This window comes from Felis catus, chromosome C1 (assembly GCF_018350175.1).
Source record: "Felis catus isolate Fca126 chromosome C1, F.catus_Fca126_mat1.0, whole genome shotgun sequence".
NCBI lineage: Eukaryota > Metazoa > Chordata > Mammalia > Carnivora > Felidae > Felis > Felis catus.
Window position 1 is genome coordinate 57,809,335 of NC_058375.1, and position 22,365 is coordinate 57,831,699.

The 22,365-nt window shown below is 34.9% G+C and overlaps 1 protein-coding gene across 10 annotated transcripts in view; it reads left to right on the top strand.

Moving 5' to 3' along the window:
* The window catches only part of LRRC7 (leucine rich repeat containing 7), a 550,569-nt gene that overhangs the window by 258,069 nt on the left and 270,135 nt on the right, over positions 1 to 22,365 (top strand). For all 10 annotated transcript variants that reach the window (XM_019837223.3, XM_045034767.1, XM_019837219.3 and 7 more), the window contains exons 5-6: positions 7,683 to 7,761; positions 16,971 to 17,060. In XM_019837223.3, the coding sequence (XP_019692782.2) occupies positions 7,683 to 7,761; positions 16,971 to 17,060 (169 nt within the window). The remainder of the gene's footprint in view (positions 1 to 7,682; positions 7,762 to 16,970; positions 17,061 to 22,365) is intronic.

The following is a 22,365-nucleotide window of genomic DNA, read 5'->3' on the forward strand; positions in this document are numbered from 1 at the left end:
AAAATAGGTTTTGTGATATAGTTACTGAAGTGGACATATGGCATTTCAGCCTAGGTTTGAATCTATTCTAAACATAATGATCTTGAATCTCCAGGAATTCCCAAAAGTGAACTCTCATGGCCTTAGAAGAGAATTCTTTATGGGCCTGTGTTAGAAAGTTTATGTGTTATCTCAGCTGAAAAACAGGGAGTAGAACTTGAATTGTAATGGCTTACAAATGTTTGAGCTCACTTCCTATAGTAATCACAAATTAATATGATTGAAGTATATGTGTTGTTGAAGTACAGGATATGTATCCCTCTACTTCAGGATGAATACATTTGAAAATCGAAACAAAGTTCATGATAGAAAATGTGTGTGTGTGTGTGTGTGTGTAGGTCTATCTATCTATCTATCATCTATCTATCTATCTATCTATCTATCTATCTATCTATCTATCTTATCCATCTAAGTGTCTATCTGTATATCTACCATATATCTATGTAAAACAAATATCACCTTTCTTATAAATTGAAAACACTGTGTTTCAGAGGACCATACAGATCAGTTTCAAAGACTGGTTGATGAAGATGTGGATTCTATAATCAAATAAAATGTAATTTTAATAAGAAATAACATAATGAAGTAAAAAGGAACAAAAGATATAGTGTTAAAAAATTGAATTAAATCCTACCTTATACATTCTCATCTGTAAACACCCATTAGTATTTAAATAAGTCACTGAATCTTTGTGAATGTATGGTTTGTCATCCATAAAATGCAAATAATATTGCTTAATATATCTTTCCCATAAGACTATTAAGATAAATTATTTTACACAGTGGTATAGAGAAGAGTAAGTTACCTTAATTCTTATTAATATATGAATTATATCTAGTGCCATACTAATTTCTTTACCTTCCTACTATCTAATACTTAGATCAACTCTTTGAATTAGACAAAAAATGAATAAGTGATGCTCAAATATTATATAAAATAATATCTAGTTAAGTGACAGCACTGAGATTCAGTTACGATTCCAACCTGTACTTTTAACTCTTTGATAAATGACCTCTTCATGTTTAGGTTGAACTATAAGTTAAAGTTATGCTCTAGAACTTAAACTCTAGGGCCCATATATTAGTATATATGATAAAGTTTCCCCTGGAAACCTTTGAACATTTATCTCAGATACTATATTGATTAGCTATAGGGATCCTTCAGCACACTAATTCCTATTTATTTGCTGTGTTCTCTTAGGTGGATAAATTTTACAAATGTGTTACCTCAAGCCAGCCCATTTTGATATTTGGTTCCTTTGTTGACTGACACAGTCTTCTTCCATTTACTGTTGACCCTTGAACAATACAGGGGTTGGGTACCAATTCCTACACAGTTGAAAATCCACATAAAACATTTTACTCTCCCAAAACTGAACTATTAATAGCATACTATTGACCAGAAGCCTTATCAATTACACACAGCCAATCAACACATACAAATGTATTAAATACTATATTCTTACAATCACATAAACTAGAGAAAAGAAAAGGTTAAGAAATTCATAGAAAAGAGAGACTTCATTTACAGTACTGCATGTATTTATCAAAAAAGAATCCATGTTTAAGTGGACCCAAGTTTGAACCCAAGTTCAAACACATGTTGGTCAGGGGTCAACTGTATTTCCTTTTTTTTTTAATAATTTATTTTTTTAGTTAGCAAAAGGTGAAACAATGATTTCAGAGTAGATTCCTTAATGCCCCTTACCCATTTAGCCCATCCCCCCTCCCACAACCTCTCCAAGTAACCCTTTGTTCGTTCTCTATATTTAAGAGTCTGTTATATTTTGTTCCCCTACCTGTTTTTATATGACTTTTGATTCCCTTCCCTTTTGCTCACCTGTTTTGCATCCTAAAGTCCTCATATGAGTGAAGTCATATGATGTTTGTCTTTCTCTGACTGACTAATTTTGCTTAGCATCATACCCTGAAGTTCCATCCACATAGTTGCAAATGGCAAGGTTTCATTCTTTTTGATTGTTGAGTAATGAGACTCCATTGTATATATATATACCACATCTTTTTTATCCATTCATCCAAATATTTGTTATCTTTCCACATTTTTTCTTGTGGTTGATTTCGAGTTACAAAGTGTTATGGTCTGAAAATATGTATGGTATGATCTTGATCTTTTTGTACTTGTTGAGGGCTGATTTGTGTCCCAGTATGTGATCTTTTCTTGAGAACATTCCATGTGCACTGGAGAAGAATGTATATTCCACTGCTTTAGGATGAAATGTTCTGCATATATCTGTTAAGTCCATCAGGTTCAGTGTGTCATTCAAAGCCATTGTTTCCTTCTTGATTTTTGTGTTAGATGATCTGTCTATTGCTGTAAGTGAAGCGTTGAAGTCCCTTAGTATTATGGTATCATTACCAATGAGTTCCTTTATGTTTGTGATTCACTGATTTATATATTTGGGTGTTCCACATTTGGAGCATAAATGTTTACAATTGTTAGATCTTTTTGGTGGATAGACCCCTTAATTATTATATAATGTCCTCCTTCATCTCTTGTTATGGTCTTTATTTTAAAGTATACATTATCTGATATAAGTAAGGCTATTCTGGCTTTCTTTTGGTGACTGTTAGCATGATGGTTCTCCATCCCCTTACTTTCAATCTGAAGGTGTCTTTAGGTCTAAAGTGGGTTTGTTGTAAACATCATTTAAATGGTTCTTGTTTTCTTACCCATTCTGTTACCCTATGTCTTTTAATTGGAGCATTTAGCCTATTGATGTTTTTTTGTTTTGTTTTGTTTTGTTTTTGTTTTTATTTTTCAACATTTATTTATTTTTGGGACAGAGAGAGACAGAGCATGAACGGGGGAGGGGCAGAGAGAGAGGGAGACACAGAATCGGAAACAGGCTCCAGGCTCTGAGCCATCAGCCCAGAGCCCGACGCGGGGCTCGAACTCACGGACTGCGAGATCGTGACCTGGCTGAAGTCGGACGCTTAACCGACTGCGCCACCCAGGCGCCCCTAGCCTATTGATGTTTAGAATGAATACTGAAAGATATGAATTTATTGCCATTATGTTGCCCGTAGAGTTGGAGTTTCTGGTGGTATTCTCTGATCATTTCTAGTCTTTGTTGTTTTTGGTCTTTTTTTCTCCATCTTTTCTCCCCTCAGAGAGTCACGCTTAAAATTTCTTGCAGGGCTGGCTTAGTGGTCACAAACTCCTTTAATTTTTGTTTGTCTGGGAAACTTTATCTCTGTTTCTATTTTGAATGGCAGCTTTGCTGGATAAAGAATTCTTGGCTGCATATTTTTCTGATTCAGCACATTGAATATATCCTGCCACTCCTTTCTGGCCTGCCAAGTTTCTGTGGAAAGGTCTGCGGCAAACCTGATCTGTCTTCCCTTGTGGGTTAAGGACTTTTTTCCCTTGCTGCTTTCATGATTCTTTCCTTGCCTGAATATTTTGTGAATTTGTCTATGATATGCCTTGTTGATGGTGAGTTTTTGTTGAATCTAATGGGAGTCTTGTGTACTTCCTGGATTTTCATGTCTGTATCTTTCCCAAGGTTAGGAAAGTTTTCCACTATGATTTGGTCACATAATCCTTCTACCCCTTTTTCTCTCTCTTCATCTTCTGGGCCCCCTATGATTCTGATGTTGTTCCTTAATGAGTCACTGATTTCTCTAATTTTTAAATCGTGCTCTTTTGCCTTAGTCTCTCTTTTTTTTTCTGCTTCATTGTTCTCTATAAGTTTGTCCTCTATACCATTGGTTCACTGCTCTGCATGTATTTGAGATTGCAGCTCAGTTATAACATTTTTTATTTCATCCTGACTAGTTTTTATCTCCACAGAAAGTGATTCTAATCTGTTTGCAACTGTAGCTAATATACCTACTATCATGATTCTAAATTCTGGTTCAGACATCTTGCTTGTGTCTGTGTTGATTAAGTCCCTGGCTGACATTTCTTCCTGTTTTTTTTTTTTTTTTCGGGTGAATTCCTTCGTTTCATCATTTTTGGAAGAAAAGGAATTAACATGGTAAAAAAAATTAAAAATAAAAACTTAAAAACAACACAAAAAAATCAAATAAAGGATGCTAGATCCTAGGTTGTCCTGGTCTGGTTGTTGAAAGGAGCTTGATAGATTAGAGAAAAAAGGGAAAAATAAGAAAGGGGGGGGAAGGAAAAAAGAGGAAAATGTTTGAAAATTTGAAAAAGTTAATACAATGAAATAGAATAAAATAAAATGATGGAAGTAAAAAAATAGAATTTTAGAAATTTACAAAAAAGTAAGAAATATAGTAGAAAAAATTAATGAAGAATATTTGTAATAGAATTGGAGAATAAAAATAAATTTTTTCTCTTTCTGTATTTAAGAATAAGAACAGGAAAAAAAAACCTGAATAGATGGACCAGAAAGTAGATTGAAGTGCAATTGAAATTACATCCTTTTCCCCTAGACGTCAAACTATGAAGCACTTTATAGTCCATAAACTAAGCAGGTGGAGAGACTTATGTTGTTCCTGAAGAGCCTGGTTGGCCCTGTGTGTGGGGCTTAGTGTAAAGGCTCCATTCTCCACTAGATGCTGCTCCTTAGCTTACTGGGGTGGTTTGTGCAGTGCCTCTAGGTGTGCATGTTCATGCGCAGGAGGGGTGAAAATGGTATCACCCAGCTACCCTGTCTATAGTATTGGAACTTTGTGCTGTCCCGACCAGCAGTCGTGCACTTCTCCTTTGTCTCCAGAATCTGTCCACTCCCCACTTTTACACTGCCTGTGACCAAGCCATCAGTTTACCAGGTGACACCTCCCTCCTGAGTTTTATCTCAGATGTGGCAGTGTTTCCCAACCCCTCATTCTGAGGGACTATGGCTTTGACCTGTTCTGACCCTCTGGGGGAGGGTTTCACTGAGCAGTGGCCAAGTGCCCACCTGCCCCCAGGAATGATCGTGGGACGATGCTGCTGCCTATACCCAGAGACCGTGGATGAGTGCCAGCCTGCCCCAGAAAAAGTTTATGCAATTGTGTAGCAGTAGCCTTTGAAGGATTATGGTAAATCACAACACACATCTGGCACCAGGCTTCCTAATTAACATCCTTGATCTAGCACCAGTGAATGTGGTTGTTCTCCAGTGTCTGTTGGGACCTTTGAGTGTCGAGTGGCCGCACAGCCTCTACCAAATGCCCTCCCAGCAGATGAACTACCTCTCTCTATGTGGCCATTGGACCCCTTGGACCTCACTCTCTTCTCCTGGGGATTTGCTCTTAACACCATAGCTCCATCAGGTATCGAGCTGTGGAGTTTCAGACTCCACGCTCCCCCTGGTTAGAGTCTTCATGGAACTTTAACCCTCTCCTTTCTTCTTTCTCCCTTTTTTTCTTTCAGTCCCTCATGTACTCTTTCTTTTCTGTCCAGCCGCTTTTGGGCAAGGGAGATGCTTTCCATACTCTATCCCCACCCTGTGTCCATCCTCTCTCTGCAAGCAAAAACAGCTCCTTGCCCTCTGCAGCTTTCTCCCTCAGTTCACCTCTCCGTGCCACATACCTGCTGAGTTCTGTGATTCTGGTTGTGCAGATTTTGTGTTAAGCCTCAAATCAGTTTTCTAGGTGGGCAGGATGGTTTAGTGTTGATCTGGCTGTATTTCAGGGATGAGAGACTCAAAAAAATTTTCCATGCTGTTCCATCATCTTGGCCCCTCCTCTTTATTTCTAATCATTATAGGTAACATTTATGCAGCACCTTGTGCCAATCGCTTTGATGCTTTATCTCTCTATGCTCACCACAACTGTCTTTGAAGCCATTCATATAATCAGCATTTTTCATAGTAGACATTGAACATTTAAATGGGTTACCCAACCAGTAAGTGATGAAGTTGGGATTCCATCTTAATCCAATAGACTCAGCTCTGATCAAGTTTAAGTTTGAACTACAAACAGCATAATATGTTTTTAAACAAATAAATTAGTAGTATTTTCACCACAAAAGGGAATTACATTTTCAGTAGAAGATAAAGAGATACAATCTTTTCTTTAAAATTATTTTTTAATTTGCTTCTGCTTCTATGTCTTGGTTTACACATAATTAAGAAGGCAGGCATGTGTAGAGATAAGGCATCGGGTATACCAGTATGCAATGAGCCCCAACTGGTTGCTGAACAAAAAAGCTAAAGTCATAGAGGAAGCCTTGCCCACCTGTTGGTTGCAGATACCCAAAGGAAATATAAATACCATAGGGGAAATATTGAGGACATCTCAAGGATTGACATATTGACTTCTTTGCCGTTTTATTCAGGTCTAGTTAATGAGGGTGGCTCTAGATATTATGGCCTTTCCAAAAAAGAGAATTGGCTTTTCTCATTCAATTTGTATGTAACAGAGCTCCTACACTTCCTTGGGTTCTTAACTAAGAACCAAAAATACTTCAGCAATAACTTTAGGACAGCATAGTTTCTGATGAACTTTCACATAGGGAGAAAAAGCATGAGAAATGTCTCCATACCCTCTTTTGTACCCTTATTTTGCAGTGGATAAATGACCTGTCTTGGTTTGACTGTCCTCCTGCTGCTTCACTGGGCTTCAAGGTTCTGTGGACATGGTGGTGTAGGTCAATGGAATCTTGGAAGGTGGTGGTTTTCTTTCTTGACTGTACATCATTAAAAAGTTCAACAAAATCCTGCCACAAAATGTTCCTTATCCTCTTGTCAAACATGAAATACTGAGCAGGTCTAGTACTTTATAGGGATATTACCCCCTTAATAATTTCAAAAATTTAGAGCTGGTAGTAATGAAGACATATAGGAATAGCTTCATATTGCTGCCCTCTCTTCTATCTCTTGTATAACCTATTATATTTGATTCATTTGTATCAACTGAAATATCCTCCACATCTTTTATTTCTTTGACCCTCACATTTATGGATTAGGTTTGTGGCTTACTGAGTTTCAGTTTTGTAGAAAGACCTGGTTTTCTGTTACATAGCCCACAGCACAACTTTGACAGCAGATGAGCAGTTCTCTAAGAGTAATAGGGTGATGAGCCAGGCTAGCTGCCTCAGAGACTGGAGAGAGGACCCGATGAAGAATTGTTCACCTTTTCACCCTTTCAGGCAGATGTAGAACTACATTCTGTGCAGCCAACAAGAAGAATTGCATAAAATTTATTAGAGACCCACATTAGTTTGGGAATATCTATTGGTTTTGTGATATATCCCTATGTATCTTTCACATGTTCAATCTTCCAATCTTATAAAAGAAGCCAAGGTTTTCAGTTCTGTTTTCTTATATCTGCTGATATCCCCTTACTACAGTAGTAGCACTTAATAATCAAATACCTAGTTATTTTTATTGCTTTAAATTAGTAAAAACCCAAGATCTACCTTATGCTGAGCATACAATTGTTTTCAATTTATAACCAATTCCCAAGTATTATTGTGCTAAAATATTATTTAACATTTAAATTTTATTTTTTAAATGTATGTATATATTATAGGACACTAACATATTATTACATTGTTATACTTATTTAAATGATTATCCTAATGGTATATTTGTACTATATCTGTACTATATATTAACTCATAATTTTAGTTAATTATTCTTAATATTAGAACTATAGTTTGAAGAATTTTTGCTGGGACATTTTCATGTTCCTTTTTATTTATTTATTTATTTGTTTACATTTTAGGTGTACAAGAATTTCCAGAAAACATTAAATGTTGTAAGTGTTTAACAATTATTGAAGCCAGTGTCAATCCCATTTCTAAGTGAGTATGAATGATTACATTTTATTTATATTAATGTTTCCATTGGATAATAATGTACCCATATAAAGGAAATTCACATAACAAATGAGTTTTAAATCATGCATTTAAAATTCAATTTAACAGAATGATGGGGGAAAATAATGAAATCAGAATAGTTTAACAAAAGATGATTACAAGCTTTGCTGAATAATGATGAAGGCCTAATCGGCACAATGGCATTACTATGAAGCAGACTATGTCATCATTTTCCTGTGCCTTTCAGGCAACATTCCATGAAAGAGCACTGAAACTAAGGAAACAGTTATTAGTTACGATCATGATGGAAAATTAACACTAAGGATGTGATGAAAGTTCACGAGAGTGCAAGAGATTAATAAATTGATAGGTGCATGAAAATAGTTGATCATGTAGTTCAGACTGGAAAATGAATTAAGTATGACCAGATAAGGAGAGTATTTGTGTACCAGGAAGAGCAAAAAGACAATTCTATGAGGATAACAAAATGGAAGACTTGGATGGTAAAGATGCTGTGATCAGAAATGGGATATTTGTGGGAATATTTGTGGTTCAGTCAGTTAAGCATCAGACTCCTGATTTCAGCTCAGGTCATGATCTGTTGAGTTCATGGGATAGAGCCCCATGTTGAGCTCTGTGCTGACATTGCAGAGACTGCTTGGGATTCTCTCTCTCTCAACCTCTCTCTTGTCCCTTCCCCACTCGCACTCTCTCTCTCTCTCAAAATAAATAAATAAACATAAGAGAAAAAGAAAATCATCTAAAAAAAAAAGAAATGGGTATTTGTGGCTTATGATCTGTTAGTAGAGAAATGCCATGGGAAGATGAGAGCCAGCATGTGTCAATGTTGGCAAATTAATGTTATGTCATAGGGATACAGTGTACTGTGCAATCAAATAGGTCAAGAAACCATGCAATGAATGGATTGGATAAATCATGAATCTGAATGTTAAAGTCACTTAACAATTGAAGTAGAAATAAAACCTGGAAAGACAGTAGTAGCAATATTTGGGAGAGATTAAAACAATTCAATGGTATGGGACACAGATAAGTAGTCTCAGAGTAAGACTGACATTATAATTATACAAAAACTGATAATAGAATTTGAAAAAAAAATCCTGAGTCTTCTGTCTGTATGGAGTTGGGGAGACTAGGAAAAACTGAAGCCCACTAGAAAAGCATTTAATGACTGGAGTGTTTTTTAGAAGACCAAAGGAAGTTTATCAAAGGGAGTGTGAAGGGAGATTTTTTATCAATACAGTTAAGAAGAGGTAGTAATGAGGATGGTTTCTTTATGGATCATGAAAAGAGTCTGTAGATAAGACTAGGAACAGAATATAAAAGAAGGAGATAGAAGTTTAGATGGAGATCTTTACAGTGAATTGTTTGTAAAATAATTTAAGGCCTTTAGTAGAAAGTATGGAACATCAAGAAGTAAGATATGTTTGAAAAATAACAACTTTTCTACCTTAAAAAGAGTATGGAAGTAAAAAAACAACTGTGAAAAGTGTTTTCCAAAACTTTTAAACCAGAATGCAATTTTCTCAACAAAGAATAGGCATTAGTAACTTTTCACACAAAGACTGCAACCAAGTCCTTGACTTGAGTTATAATCCAGGGCAGATGATGAATTGTTTTGACTTCTATTTCTTTAATTCTAATAGCTCATCTTATTTAGGAATCATGATAATGTCTTTGGGAGTAGAAATCCAATGATAATTTATATTTTTAAGAAGCTTAAAGACTGTGGTTTGACTATGTCTCTGAATTCCTTCCATATGTTTAACTTTTCAAAAGATGAATGAGTATGTCCTACTTCATCAAAAAATGCCTAACACTAAAAGCATTAAGTAATTTGGGAATTAATAAAAAATTACTCAATACAAAAATCAATTTAAGTAGTATACTAATTGTAAAGGATTTTTAAGATATATTTTACATACGGCATGTATAGCTCAGTGAATTTATTGTACAGTTCCCAGCCATGTTGACCTTCTCCATAAGCAGTCCACAACATAGCAGCTTGCTTCTTTAAGGCCAGCAGCTGAGTAGTTAATTTTTTATGAGAGTGACATCTCATCATATATGCCATATTCCATTGATTAGAAGCAGGTCACAATTCTTATCACACTCTAAGGAAGATCATACAAAAGCATGAACATCAGGAAGTGAGGGTCATGGAGGCTACCTTGGAATCTGTCCACCACATCTTTGATATCTGGTTTGCTGAGACTTTTTATTATCAATGGATATCGAATTTTGTCAAAGCTCTTTTTTTTTTCAAACATGTTGACATGATGATGTGTTTTTTCTTCTTCAGTCTAATGATATAGTGAATTACATTGAATGTTTTTTGAATGATGATCCAAATTTGCATCCCAGGAATAAACTTTAATTGATTAGGAAGTATTACTTTTTTATAAATTAATGGCTCTGATTTGCTAATATTTTGTAGAGGATTTTCCCATCTATATTCATGAAGCATATTAGTCTGAAATTTTTTTCTTGTAATTTCTTTGCCTGGCTTTGGTAACAGGGTAAAAACTGGCCTCATAAAAATAGTTTGGAATCATTCTCTACTATTTTCTATAAGTGTTTGTACAGAATTAGAATTATTTCCTCCTCATATATTGGTAGAATTTGCCAGTACAGCCATCTGAGCCTGGACTTCTCTTAATGGGAAGTTTTTTAATTACAAATTTAAATATCATAATAACTATTGAAATTACCTGTTTTTTTTGAGTGATCTTTGATAGTTTGTGATTTTCAGGAATTGTACATTCATATAAGTTTTCAAATTTATTGGCATCTTAATTTTTAGAATGTTCTTTTATCAGCCCTTAAATATCTACAAGTTCTCTAGTGGTGCTCTCTCTTCCATTCTTGTAATCCATAAGTTGTGTCTTTCTTTTTTTTTGCTTCATCAGTCTGACCAGAGATTTGTCAATTTTGTTGCTCTTTTCAGAACACCATATTTGGGTTTCATTGGTTTTTCTCTCTTGCTTTTCTGTTCATTTTCTTTGACTCGAGATTTCTATGAAGCAGTAAGTCATAAAGACTCTGGAATATAAAAGTTACAGTTTTCAGTATTATTATCTTAGTTTTAGTTTTAGTTTTAGATGTGAACTTTATAGTATAGTCTGAATGCCTTAACCAGGTCATTGGTGAAAACTACCATGAAAAAATTGAAAACAAAAACTACTTAATGAGAAAAGCATGGACCAACATTTATTGAGAGTCTATCATGTCTCATACTTTTAGATACATTATTTCATTTTCATCTTTTCAGTAACCTTATGAAATAGGTAAACATTATCTGTATACCCTTTTACAGATACAAACACATTAAGATAGTATTTAGATGCTTGGGATTCTTTTGCTGTATTTCACCAATTCTGAAGAAACATTTGATTTTGGTTTAAATTAAAAGCTACATTTTGAAAATTTTGACACATTTTAATGCATAACAATAAGGACATTGCTAATAAATTATGGTACATCTACTGGATGGATACAAAGATTATATATAGGGTAACCATATGTCTCTGTTTGCTCAAATCATCCTAGTTTATACCACTTGATGTGACATGATTAATAACAGCTCATTTTTAATTCTCAAAAATGTCCTAGTTTGACAGATAGATTATGTAGTGATTCTGATTATATAGCAAAATTGAAAGATAATTACAAAGTAAAGGGAGAAATCATGATCCTATTTTTCAGTGATGTTAAAACATTTAATTGGAAAATAGATTAGAAATACCTAAAATGGGGCCACCTGGGTGGCTCAGTCAGTTAAGCGTCTGACTTTGGCTTGGGCCATGATCTCGCGGTTTGTGAGTTTGAGTCCTGCGTCGGGCTCTTTGCTGATAGCTCAGAGCCTGAAGTCTGCTTCTGATTCTCCCTCTCTCCCCCTCTTCCATCTCAAAAACAAGTAAACACTAAAAAATAATAAAAAATTTAAAAAATAAATACCTAAAATAGTAATTATGGCTGTTAAGAAAGTGGATTTATGTGCAATTTTTTCTTTTCCCTTTATATTCCAAATTATACTGTAAAATAGTTATATTAATTTTATAATTTTACAATGTATAAAATAAAATATTTAGATGTAAAGTATCTTTTCAGTTAGAGAAGATTTTACATTGACTTCTTAATCACAGTTTATAAAACCTGTAATGTAATTTGATTGAACTATTCTATCAGGGGTCAAATAGGTTTTCATTTAACTTCTAAAGTAAATGTAATTAGAAAAAAGTATTGGAAGAAGGAGGTTGGTGGCCAATCTTAATTTGCCTATTCTAACAATAAAGATAGCATTAATAAAAGTATTTAAATTAGTACTGTAGTTAATATTGAAAGATCAGAATAAAAGTAATACCAAGGACAAGTAATATAATTGATCTCATTTAGTGAGTTCTTACTATGGGGCAGATAATCATTTAATCAGTAGAGCAACTCTGGAAGTGGATGGTAGCATCATCATTTTACAAATAAGGAAATTGAATCTTGCAAAGATTTACAAGGTCACAGAGGTAACAACTAAAAGAACTGTGATTCAAACCTAGGTCTTTTGACATCAATGCCCATGTGCTCAACCACTAAATTATATGGGTGTTTGCTGTATTAAACTTTCTTTTTTGTAGTTTGAATATGTCACTTTTAATTTAAGTGATTAATAAAACGAATGTGCTTCTTTACTAAAGAATTATTTGCCAATATATATAAAACATTTCTTTGTTTTTTAATTTTTTATTAAAAAATTTTTTTGAACATTTATTCATTTTTTTACGTTTATTTATTTTTGAGACAGAGAGAGACAGAGCATGAACGGGGGAGGGTCAGAGAGAGAGGGAGACACAGAACCCAAAACAGGCTCCAGGCTCTGAACTGTCAGCACAGAGCCCGATGCAGGGCTCAAACTCACGGACTGCGAGATCATGACCTGAGCCGAAGTCGGACGCCCAACCGACTGAGCCACCCAGGCGCCCCTAACATTTATTCATTTTTGAGAGACAGAGTGTGAGTGAGAGAGGGGCAGAGAGAGAGGGAGACACAGAATCCGAAGCAGGCTGCAGGCTCTGAGCTGTCAGCACAGAGCCCTACGTGGGACTTAAACTCACAGAGCGTGAGATCATGACTTGAGCTAAAGTCACATGCTTAACTGACTGAGCCACCCAGGTGCCCCAGACATTCTTCTTTGAATTCATTGTATCAGTCAAATGTGGAAAATCATCAGTTACTTTTAGATAGTAAAAGCATTTCATTATTGTGAGCTCCCTTAGTGTAAAATGTTAGATTTAATTGAAGCACTTGGATAAAAGTTCTATCAGTTTGGATTAAGGATAAAGACAATCCATGATTGTCATCTTTATCATTGTACATTCCTCTGTAAATGGTAATATTGATAACTGAGGCCACTGTCTCTATTAGAAGCTACAAAATTGTACCATAAAATTAAAAATCAATAGAATTAAATGTCTTCTTTAGCATAGCTACTGACTTTATATATTTTCCAAATAATAGGTTTTCAAACTGAAATACTAGATTTACTCAGGAAAATTTTAAAATTCATTGTCCACAACGAATTTATCCCAGGAATAGAAAGTGCTTAACACTTGTGCAAAGCAATTAGTACAAGCATTTATTATAAGCAGTTTGGTATAAAGCAATTGGTATGAATTTTGCTAAATCTATGAGTGTAATTCTTCCAAGAAAGTGAGGAAGAAGACATTAATTTTGAATCTAAGCACAGAGTAACTACTGAATAAATTCTTGTTGAAGTGAATTGAAATAAAAATACACATAGTATTGAACAAGACATACTGTATAAATATACACTTGAACTCTACATTCTTTAAAAAATAAAGGTTCAATATAAAATGGCACTACATGTTTGTTTATAACCAGCCTGAAAATAAGCTATCTTACTTTGTATTCTGTTTTTTGATGTAACTTATTTTTAGCAGTCCAATCTTACAATTCAAATCTGCACAATGTGGTCAATTCTTAAATCCTTAAAGAAGTGTTCTATATAGGAAACCAAATTTTCCTGCAGCATAAAAAAAAAAAAAAACCTTCGCCAGAGAAGCAGCAATAAAGAAATACATTTTTGATCAAAGAATAGTATAATGTAATACCATTTAGGGCACATACATATGCAGAATAGTACTCTAAGGGAAGCTGGATGGTTCAAACTGTCCCTATAACTAGAAATTTAGCATTTTAAAGCCTTTTTATGTGTTAGTAACTAGAATGTTAAAGTAAATTATTAGATCAAAGGTTTTAACATTCTTGTCACTTTACATGTATTAATCTTCATTTTTAAAAATTCATAAATGATACCTTCTTTCCAATAAGTGTAGGAGCCATAAGGACATTAAAGTAAGATAGTAATTAAATGTGTATTGAAATCTATTGAACATCTGTACCATTATCATAAAAACTACCATACTATCAGGATATGAGCTAATGTATTACAACAAAAGATAACTTAGAGAAAAACAGTGATCTCCCTGAGATACCTTTTAATCCTATAGGATAGGGCTCAAACCTTTGAGTTAAGCATTTAGTACCTTCTAAATCCTGTCCCCTACTGACATTCTCAAATCTTCGCTCCTAATATCTTGTACATAAAGTATTTTCTCTAGAACTCATCTTCCCTTTGCCACTCCTCTAAAGTGAATTCTCACCTCTATTTATAAAACCCTTACTCTTCCTCTGCCTTCTTTGTCTTTCTTTTCTATTTTCATGAATCCTACCTCTCTTTAAGGGAAAATTTATGGAAACAAACTCTATGTAGTCATATAAAAACAGTCCAACTTCAAAATACAAACTGGCAGGCACTTGGATGGCTCAGTTGTTAATAAGCATCTGAACTCAACTCAGCAGCTCAAGACCCACTTTAGGTGAGCATGAGCCCCACTTCAGGTGAGTTTCAGGCCCACTTTGGATGAACATGAGCTCCACTTTGGGTAAAACTTGAGCCCCACTTTGGTGAGCCCCCTTCTCTCTCTCTCTCTCTCTCTCTCTCTCTCTCTCTCTCTCTCTTTCCCCATCTCTCAGTCTGTCTCTCTGTCCCTTACTCATTTGCACCCTCTCTCTCTCAAAAAACAAAAACAAAAACAAAACTGGAGCAAGATATTTACAGTAAAAACAATCAATATAAAAATAGTACCCTAACTGTGTAAATAATTCCTACAAAGTAATGTAAAAATATTAATTGTGTTTAGTTTGGACTCCCCAGAAACAGGTGTTTAGAAAAGAATTCACACAGTATATTTAGGAACTGGTCTCAAGAAATACTTGTTGAGGGTATGTTATTAAACTATTTACTAGTATGGACAACTGGACCTTAATCTCTCTGAGGGGGCATAAAACAGCATAAACACATATCACAGCATAAACACATATCACAGCATAAAACACATATCACAGAGTTGTGAAACATAATGGGTGAAGGAGCTGAGTCTTACTAGTCATTAGTTGAGGGCTGTTCCTGTGGCACATTAATCCCTTATGATGAGGGATATAACTTACGTAATCACCAGGACATATGTTAAAAAAATATTTACATAAACAGTATTTATAATAACTAGAAACATCTTTAATGTTCATTAAAAAGGGAATAATAAATAAATTGTGGGGTAGGCATACAGTGGAATAGTATATGATGGTGATCAGTCATTATTGACATCAAAATGGGTGAATTTCATACTAATGCTGACTTTTAAAAGTTTCAGGAAAATATTCCTGAAACTGATTTGATTCCTGATTTGATTTATATAATGTTTAAAAACATGCAAAAACCACACTTTTTTTAGGGTTTAAGAAGGTATAGTAAAACTAGAAAGCAGATTGATAAGAATCATTCAGGAATTTGAGGGGCGAATAGGAGGATGAGGTAGTTGGGGATGGGCACTCAGGGGTTTCTTAAAGGCAGAGGTTCTATTTATTAAATGATGTTGTGGATGCATACGTATTGTTCTGGATACATAACTTTTCATAACAAAAGATTGGCCAGAGGAAGAGAAACCATGGAATGAAACCCAGAGTATCCCAGAAAGAGGAGGGGAAATAGGAAAAGGGTGTACTAGAAGCCAAGAAAGAGAGAACAATCAATGACAACTGTTGCTAGGCAGTGCTAGATACAAAATGAAATGAAGTTAATGGACTTGAGACTTAGAGGTCATTGGAGGCTTTGGCAAGTGCAGTTGCAGAAATAGAGTTGGGGTAGATGCCAGAAAACCATGGCTTGTGGAGTAATAACAAGCAGTGAGTATAGGCAGGTCTTTAAATAATTTTGTCAGTAAATGCAAGGAGGGAGATACGCTGTAATTTGAGGGGAAGGCAAATGTGAACACTATTGAGAAGTATTTTATTAAAGAGCATAGTCTTATCTAGACCATTGATGAAGTCATTAAAGATCTTTAAATAGAAACTTAATCATAGGAAAAAATTAAATCATCTGCTAAGAAAAAGTCTCCAGGAAAATCCTTGAATTAAGTCTTTCTGGTGAAAAATATTTAAGTATTGCAAATGATTATTTCATCCAAATGGTAAATTTTCACAAAGGATATATCTTCAACCTTTTTAATGCTTCTTAAAGCTTTAAGGATTCTGTATATTTATAGTTCCAATCTTCTTGGTCATTTTTGTTAAGAATTAATTGCACAAATTTAAGTTACAATTCACATACATTATCAGTTAGAGGGACAGAATGCCTCTTCTGTCCTTTTGGCCAACTTTGGTCACCATTGCGATAAGGTAGACACACATGTTAATGATTTAGTGAAAGAGTAAGGAGATACCCTTGCCTGATTATAAATGTGAATATTCTGTTAAGAAAGAATATTAAATTTAAAATTGCAAAACATGGCATACAACTTGAAATTTCTATAAAAAATATCTCACTGGTGTGCATGAGGTTAGGGCAACAGGAAGAGACGATATAATGGTGACATAAATCTCAGCATAGGAGGGCAGCGTAGAGGTGGGTGAATGCCATTTATTTTAATAACAAGCAAAATTTTCAAGCTGTAACAACATGCTCAATAAATTCTTCCATTACTATGCTACCAAAGGAGAGTTGAAAAATGTATTACGCATCTATTTTCTCTCCTTAGAGATATATATTTTTGTTCTGTTTCTATGGCAACATCCATGCAGTGACTAAACCTTTAACTCCTTTCTAGACTCCCTGATGGCTTCACGCAGCTTCTAAATCTGACCCAGCTCTACCTGAATGACGCCTTTCTTGAATTTCTTCCAGCCAATTTTGGAAGGTAAGAATAAGAAATTTAAATGATGAAATTTTATTTCACCATGGGTAAGTGAGTATGTTACCAGCACCGGTAGGTGAGGCTTCAAAAGTGACAATTGTGATTAAACATAGTACTCATTATTATTCATTAAGTGAGACAAAGTTAGTAATGAAATATTTTGTACAAAATTAAGTAAAATTAAGTTTCTACATATCATTAAAAATCAAATAAATTCTGGGAAATTAAAGAGTTAAATATAAAAAAATACAATGAGAGCTTATCTGGCAAAAAGCACACATGAATATTTATGGCTCTTGGACTGAGAAATACCTCTACAGTTTAGAAACAAAGGAAAAAATAATAAATGGATAGATAGGTTTGACTACATAAATACATTTAAAATAAAATAATATCAGAAACTATTTTAAAATTAAGGTAAAACAATAAACTGAGAAAACATTGTGCTATATATGGAAAGCAAATTATATCATTAACATATAAAGAATTTTACAAATGCGTATGAAGACAAAGAGCTCATTAGGGGGAAAAATGGGTAATTGGCAGAATGAGCCATTTATAATTAAATGTACAAATTGCCAGTGAACACATGGAGTGTTTATCCTCACAAACAATAAAAATAATACAAATTAAAATGAGAATAAAGAGCTTTGTATTCTGTCATATAAAAACTGTTTATAGAGTTTAAGGAAAAAGATCAGTTCACATACCACTGACAGAATTGCAGAATGGTATGATCTTCATGCAGACCAGTGTGTTTTATTTATTTATTTATTTTTATTTATGTATTTATTAATTTATTTTTTAATATATGAAATTTATTGTCAAATTGGTTTCCATACAACACCCAGTGCTCATCCCAAAAGGTGCCCTCTTCAATGCCCATCACCCACCCTCCCCTCCTTCCCACCCCCCATCATCCCTCAGTTTGTTCTCAGTTTTTAACAGTCTCTTATGCTTTGGCTCTCTCCCACTCTAACCTCTTTTTTTTTTTTCCTTCCCCTCCCCCATGGGTTTCTGTTAAGTTTCTCAGGATCCACATAAGAGTGAAAACATATGGTATCTGTCTTTCTCTGTATGGCTTATTTCACTTAGCATCACACTCTCCAGTTCCATCCACGTTGCTACAAAGGGCCATATTTCATTCTTTCTCATTGCCACGTAGTACTCCATTGCGTATATAAACCACAATTTCTTTATCCATTCATCAGTTGATGGACATTTAGGCTGTTTCCACAATTTGTCTATTGTTGAGAGTGCTGCTATAAACATTGGGGTACAAGTGCCCCTATGCATCAGTACTCCTGTATCCCTTGGGTCAATTCCTAGCAGTGCTACTGCTGGGTCATAGGGTAGGTCTATTTTTAATTTTTTGAGGAACCTCCACACTGTTTTCCAGAGTGGCTGCACCAGTTTGCATTCCCACCAACAGTGCAAGAGGGTTCCCGTTTCTCCACATCCTCTCCAGCATCTATAGTCTCCTGATTTGTTCATTTTGGCCACTCTGACTGGCATGAGGTGATATCTGAGTGTGGTTTTGATTTGTATTTCCCTGATGAGGAGCAATGTTGAGCATCTTTTCATGTGCCTGTTGGCCATCCAGATGTCTTCTTTAGAGAAGTGTCTATTCATGTTTTCTGCCCATTTCTTCACTGGGTTATTTGTTTTTCGGGTGTGGAGTTTGGTGAGCTCTTTATAGATTTTGGATACTAGCCCTTTGTCCGATATGTCATTTGCAAATATCTTTTCCCATTCTGTTGGTTGCCTTTTTGTTTTGCTGATTGTTTCCTTTGCTGTGCAGAAGCTTTTTATCTTCATGAGGTCCCAGTAGTTCATTTTTGCTTTTAATTCCCTTGCCTTTGGGGATGTATCAAGTAAGAGATTGCTATGGCTGAGGTCAGAGAGGTCTTTTCCTGCTTTCTCCTCTAGGGTTTTGATGGTTTCCTGTCTCACATTCAGGTCCTTTATCCATTTTGAGTTTATTTTTGTGAATGGTGTAAGAAAATGGTCTAGTTTCAATCTTCTGCATGTTGCTGTCCAGTTCTCCCAGCACCATTTGTTAAAGAGACTGTCTTTTTTCCATTGGATATTCTTTCCTGCTTTGTCAAAGATTAGTTGGCCATACTTTTGTGGGTCTAGTTCTGGGGTTTCTATTCTATTCCATTGGTCTATGTGTCTCTTTTTGTGCCAATACCATGCTGTCTTGATGATTACAGCTTTGTAGTAGAGGCTAAAGTCTGGGATTGTGATGCCTCCTGCTTTGGTCTTCTTCTTCAAAATTCCTTTGGCTATTCGGGGCCTTTTGTGGTTCCATATGAATTTTAGGATTGCTTGTTCTAGTTTCGAGAAGAATGCTGGTGCAATTTTGATTGGGATTGCATTGAATGTGTAGATAGCTTTGGGTAGTATTGACATTTTGACAATATTTATTCTTCCAACCCATGAGCACAGAATGTTTTTCCATTTCTTTATATCTTCTTCAATTTCCTTCATAAGCTTTCTATAGTTTTCAGCATACAGATCTTTTACATCTTTGGTTAGATTTATTCCTAGATATTTTATGCTTCTTGGTGCAATTGTGAATGGGATCAGTTTCTTTATTTGTCTTTCTGTTGCTTCATTATTAGTGTATAAGAATGCAACTGATTTCTGTACATTGATTTTGTATCCTGCAACTTTGCTGAATTCATGTATCAGTTCTAGCAGACTTTTGGTGGAGTCTATCGGATTTTTCCATGTATAATATCATGTCATCTGCAAAAAGTGAAAGCTTGACTTCATCTTTGCCATTTTGATGCCTTTGATTTCCTTTTGTTGTCTGATTGCTGATGCTAGCACTTCCAACACTATGTCAAGCAACAGCGGTGAGAGTGGACATCCCTGTCGTGTTCCTGATCTCAGGGGGAAAGCTCTCCGTTTTTCCCCATTGAGGATGATATTAGCTGTGGGCTTTTCATAAATGGCTTTTATGATGTTTAAGTATGTTCCTTCTATCCTGACTTTCTCGAGGGTTTTTATTAAGAAAGGATGATGAATTTCAGACCAGTGTGTTTTAAAAGATTTGAAAATATTTGCTACTACTGCCTTTGTAATTTATTTCTAGAAATGTATGACATCCACATCAGATACCACACTGAGAGTTATGGGCAAGGATATTTGTCATTATTTACAATATGAAAGAAGTGAAGGCACACATCTGTCTAGGAGATTAATTGAATATATTATGACACATCTGTATGACAATACTATGTCAATTGATAATCTGGTTTAGGGAAATAGTTCCTTTAATTCCTATGATAAGTTATATTTAGGAGTATATTATAATAAAATATATAAACTATATTTAACCAATTTCAATATAAATTATGAGTGAGCTAAAAGACTGGTTTCTTGGAAGTGAAATTATGGATAATTTTAATTTTCATATTTTTCAATGTTTTCCAAGTGTTCAACAGTGAACTATTTTTTATATATGAAAGATGTATCTTAAAACTTAAGATATTTTTCATTTATTATCAACTGCATTTTTCTAAGTGATCACTTTTGACATTATTCAAATAATAATTGAGTATAACTCAACACCTATCTGTTGGTGTTAAGAACTCAGTAGAGAGGCACTTGGGTGGCTCAGTCAGTTAAGCCTCTGACTCTTGATTTCAGCTCAGGTCATGATCTCACAATTAGTGGGTTCGAGCCCCTTGTTAAACTCTGTGCTGACAGTGCACAGCCTGCTTGGGATTCTCTGTCTTCCCCTCTCTCTGTCCCTCCCCCTGTCTGTGTGTGTGTGTGTGTGTTTGTGTGTGTGTGTGTGTGTCTTTCTCTCAAAAAGTAAATAAATAAACATTAAAAAAAAGAACTGTTGGGGTGACTCAGTGGCTCAGTCTGTTGAGCATCTGACTTCGGCTCAGGTCACTATCTCACAGTTTGGTGGGTTTGAGCCCTGCATTGAGCTCTGTGCTGATAGCTCAGAGCCTGGAGCCTGCTTTGGATTCTGTGTCTCCCTCTCTCTGCCCCTCCCCCACTCACACTCTGTCCCTCAAAAATGAATAAATGTTAAAAAAAAAATTTTTAAAGAAATGTTATTTAAGTCCCTTAACATGTAATAGCCTCATTTTATATACAGAGAGCAAATCAACATTTCCCAAATTCCATTACTATTGCGGATCATGATATCATACACCTACGAACACAATATAGTTGGACAGTTTTTAAAATTCACAGATCTTCAAAAGAGCATTTACCTAGTTTTTAATGAATTGACATTTCAAAATTTGTCCATATAACTATCTCTGTCCTCTGGTACTGACTCCAGCACTATAATTACACTTTTTTTAATTTATCAAATCAGAGAATATTTATCATCCTCGACCATACTTTTATGTGTTAAATTTTTCTCAGTTCTCTTTAGTACTCCTAATGTGAAGGAAGAGATTTGGGCCAACAGAAAACATAATACCAAATCCAAAACCACTTAGAATTAGAATTTAATTTTGTGTAAATTGTCTGCCAAAATATGTTCTACTTTATTATTGTAATCTAAACAGTTGTTTAACCCTCAGCTGGATAGCGTAACAAAAGAATTACTAAATTTGGAGCGCCTGGGTGGCTCCATTGGTTAAGCGTCCTACTCTTAATTTCAGTTCAGGTCATGATCTCATGGTTAGTGAGTTCGAGCCCCACATCAAGCTCTGTGCTGACAGTGCAAAGCCTGCTTGGGATTCTCTCTCTCCCTCTCTTTCTCTGCCCCTCTCCTGCCCTCTCTCTCTTTCAAAATAGATAAATAAAACTAAAAAAAAAAAAAAAAAAAAGAATTACAAAATTTCCTTCCAAAGCCTGAGATTTGGTGCCCCTAAAAGGCAAAAGAAGTCACAAAATATCTTCACACTAGTACAAATATTGAGAAGATTTGAGACATATAAATGTTTAAGAAATCTTACTAGTGATATACCCATGCTCTGAATAACTGAATCACTTTTTTTCATATAGTGATGAGGAGTTTTAAAATTAAAATTAAATTACAATTTGATAGGAGTCAAAACCCAAAGAAAAGAGGAAGAGACCTAGATGAATATCTAAAAGCCAGTAAATGTAAGAGACATAGCTCAAATAGTGAAATGTTCCCAAAACACCAAGAATTCAGAGAATCCAATTAATATTTGTTGTAAAGTAGCTTCAACTAAGTACATTTGAAAGCTCAGTTATAGACATTTTAACAATAGTGTGTCTCACACTATAGATCTTAGCTAGTAGGTAAGTATGAAATGTAGGATTCATAGATGAGGAAACTTAAGTTAGGAAGGGTTGATTA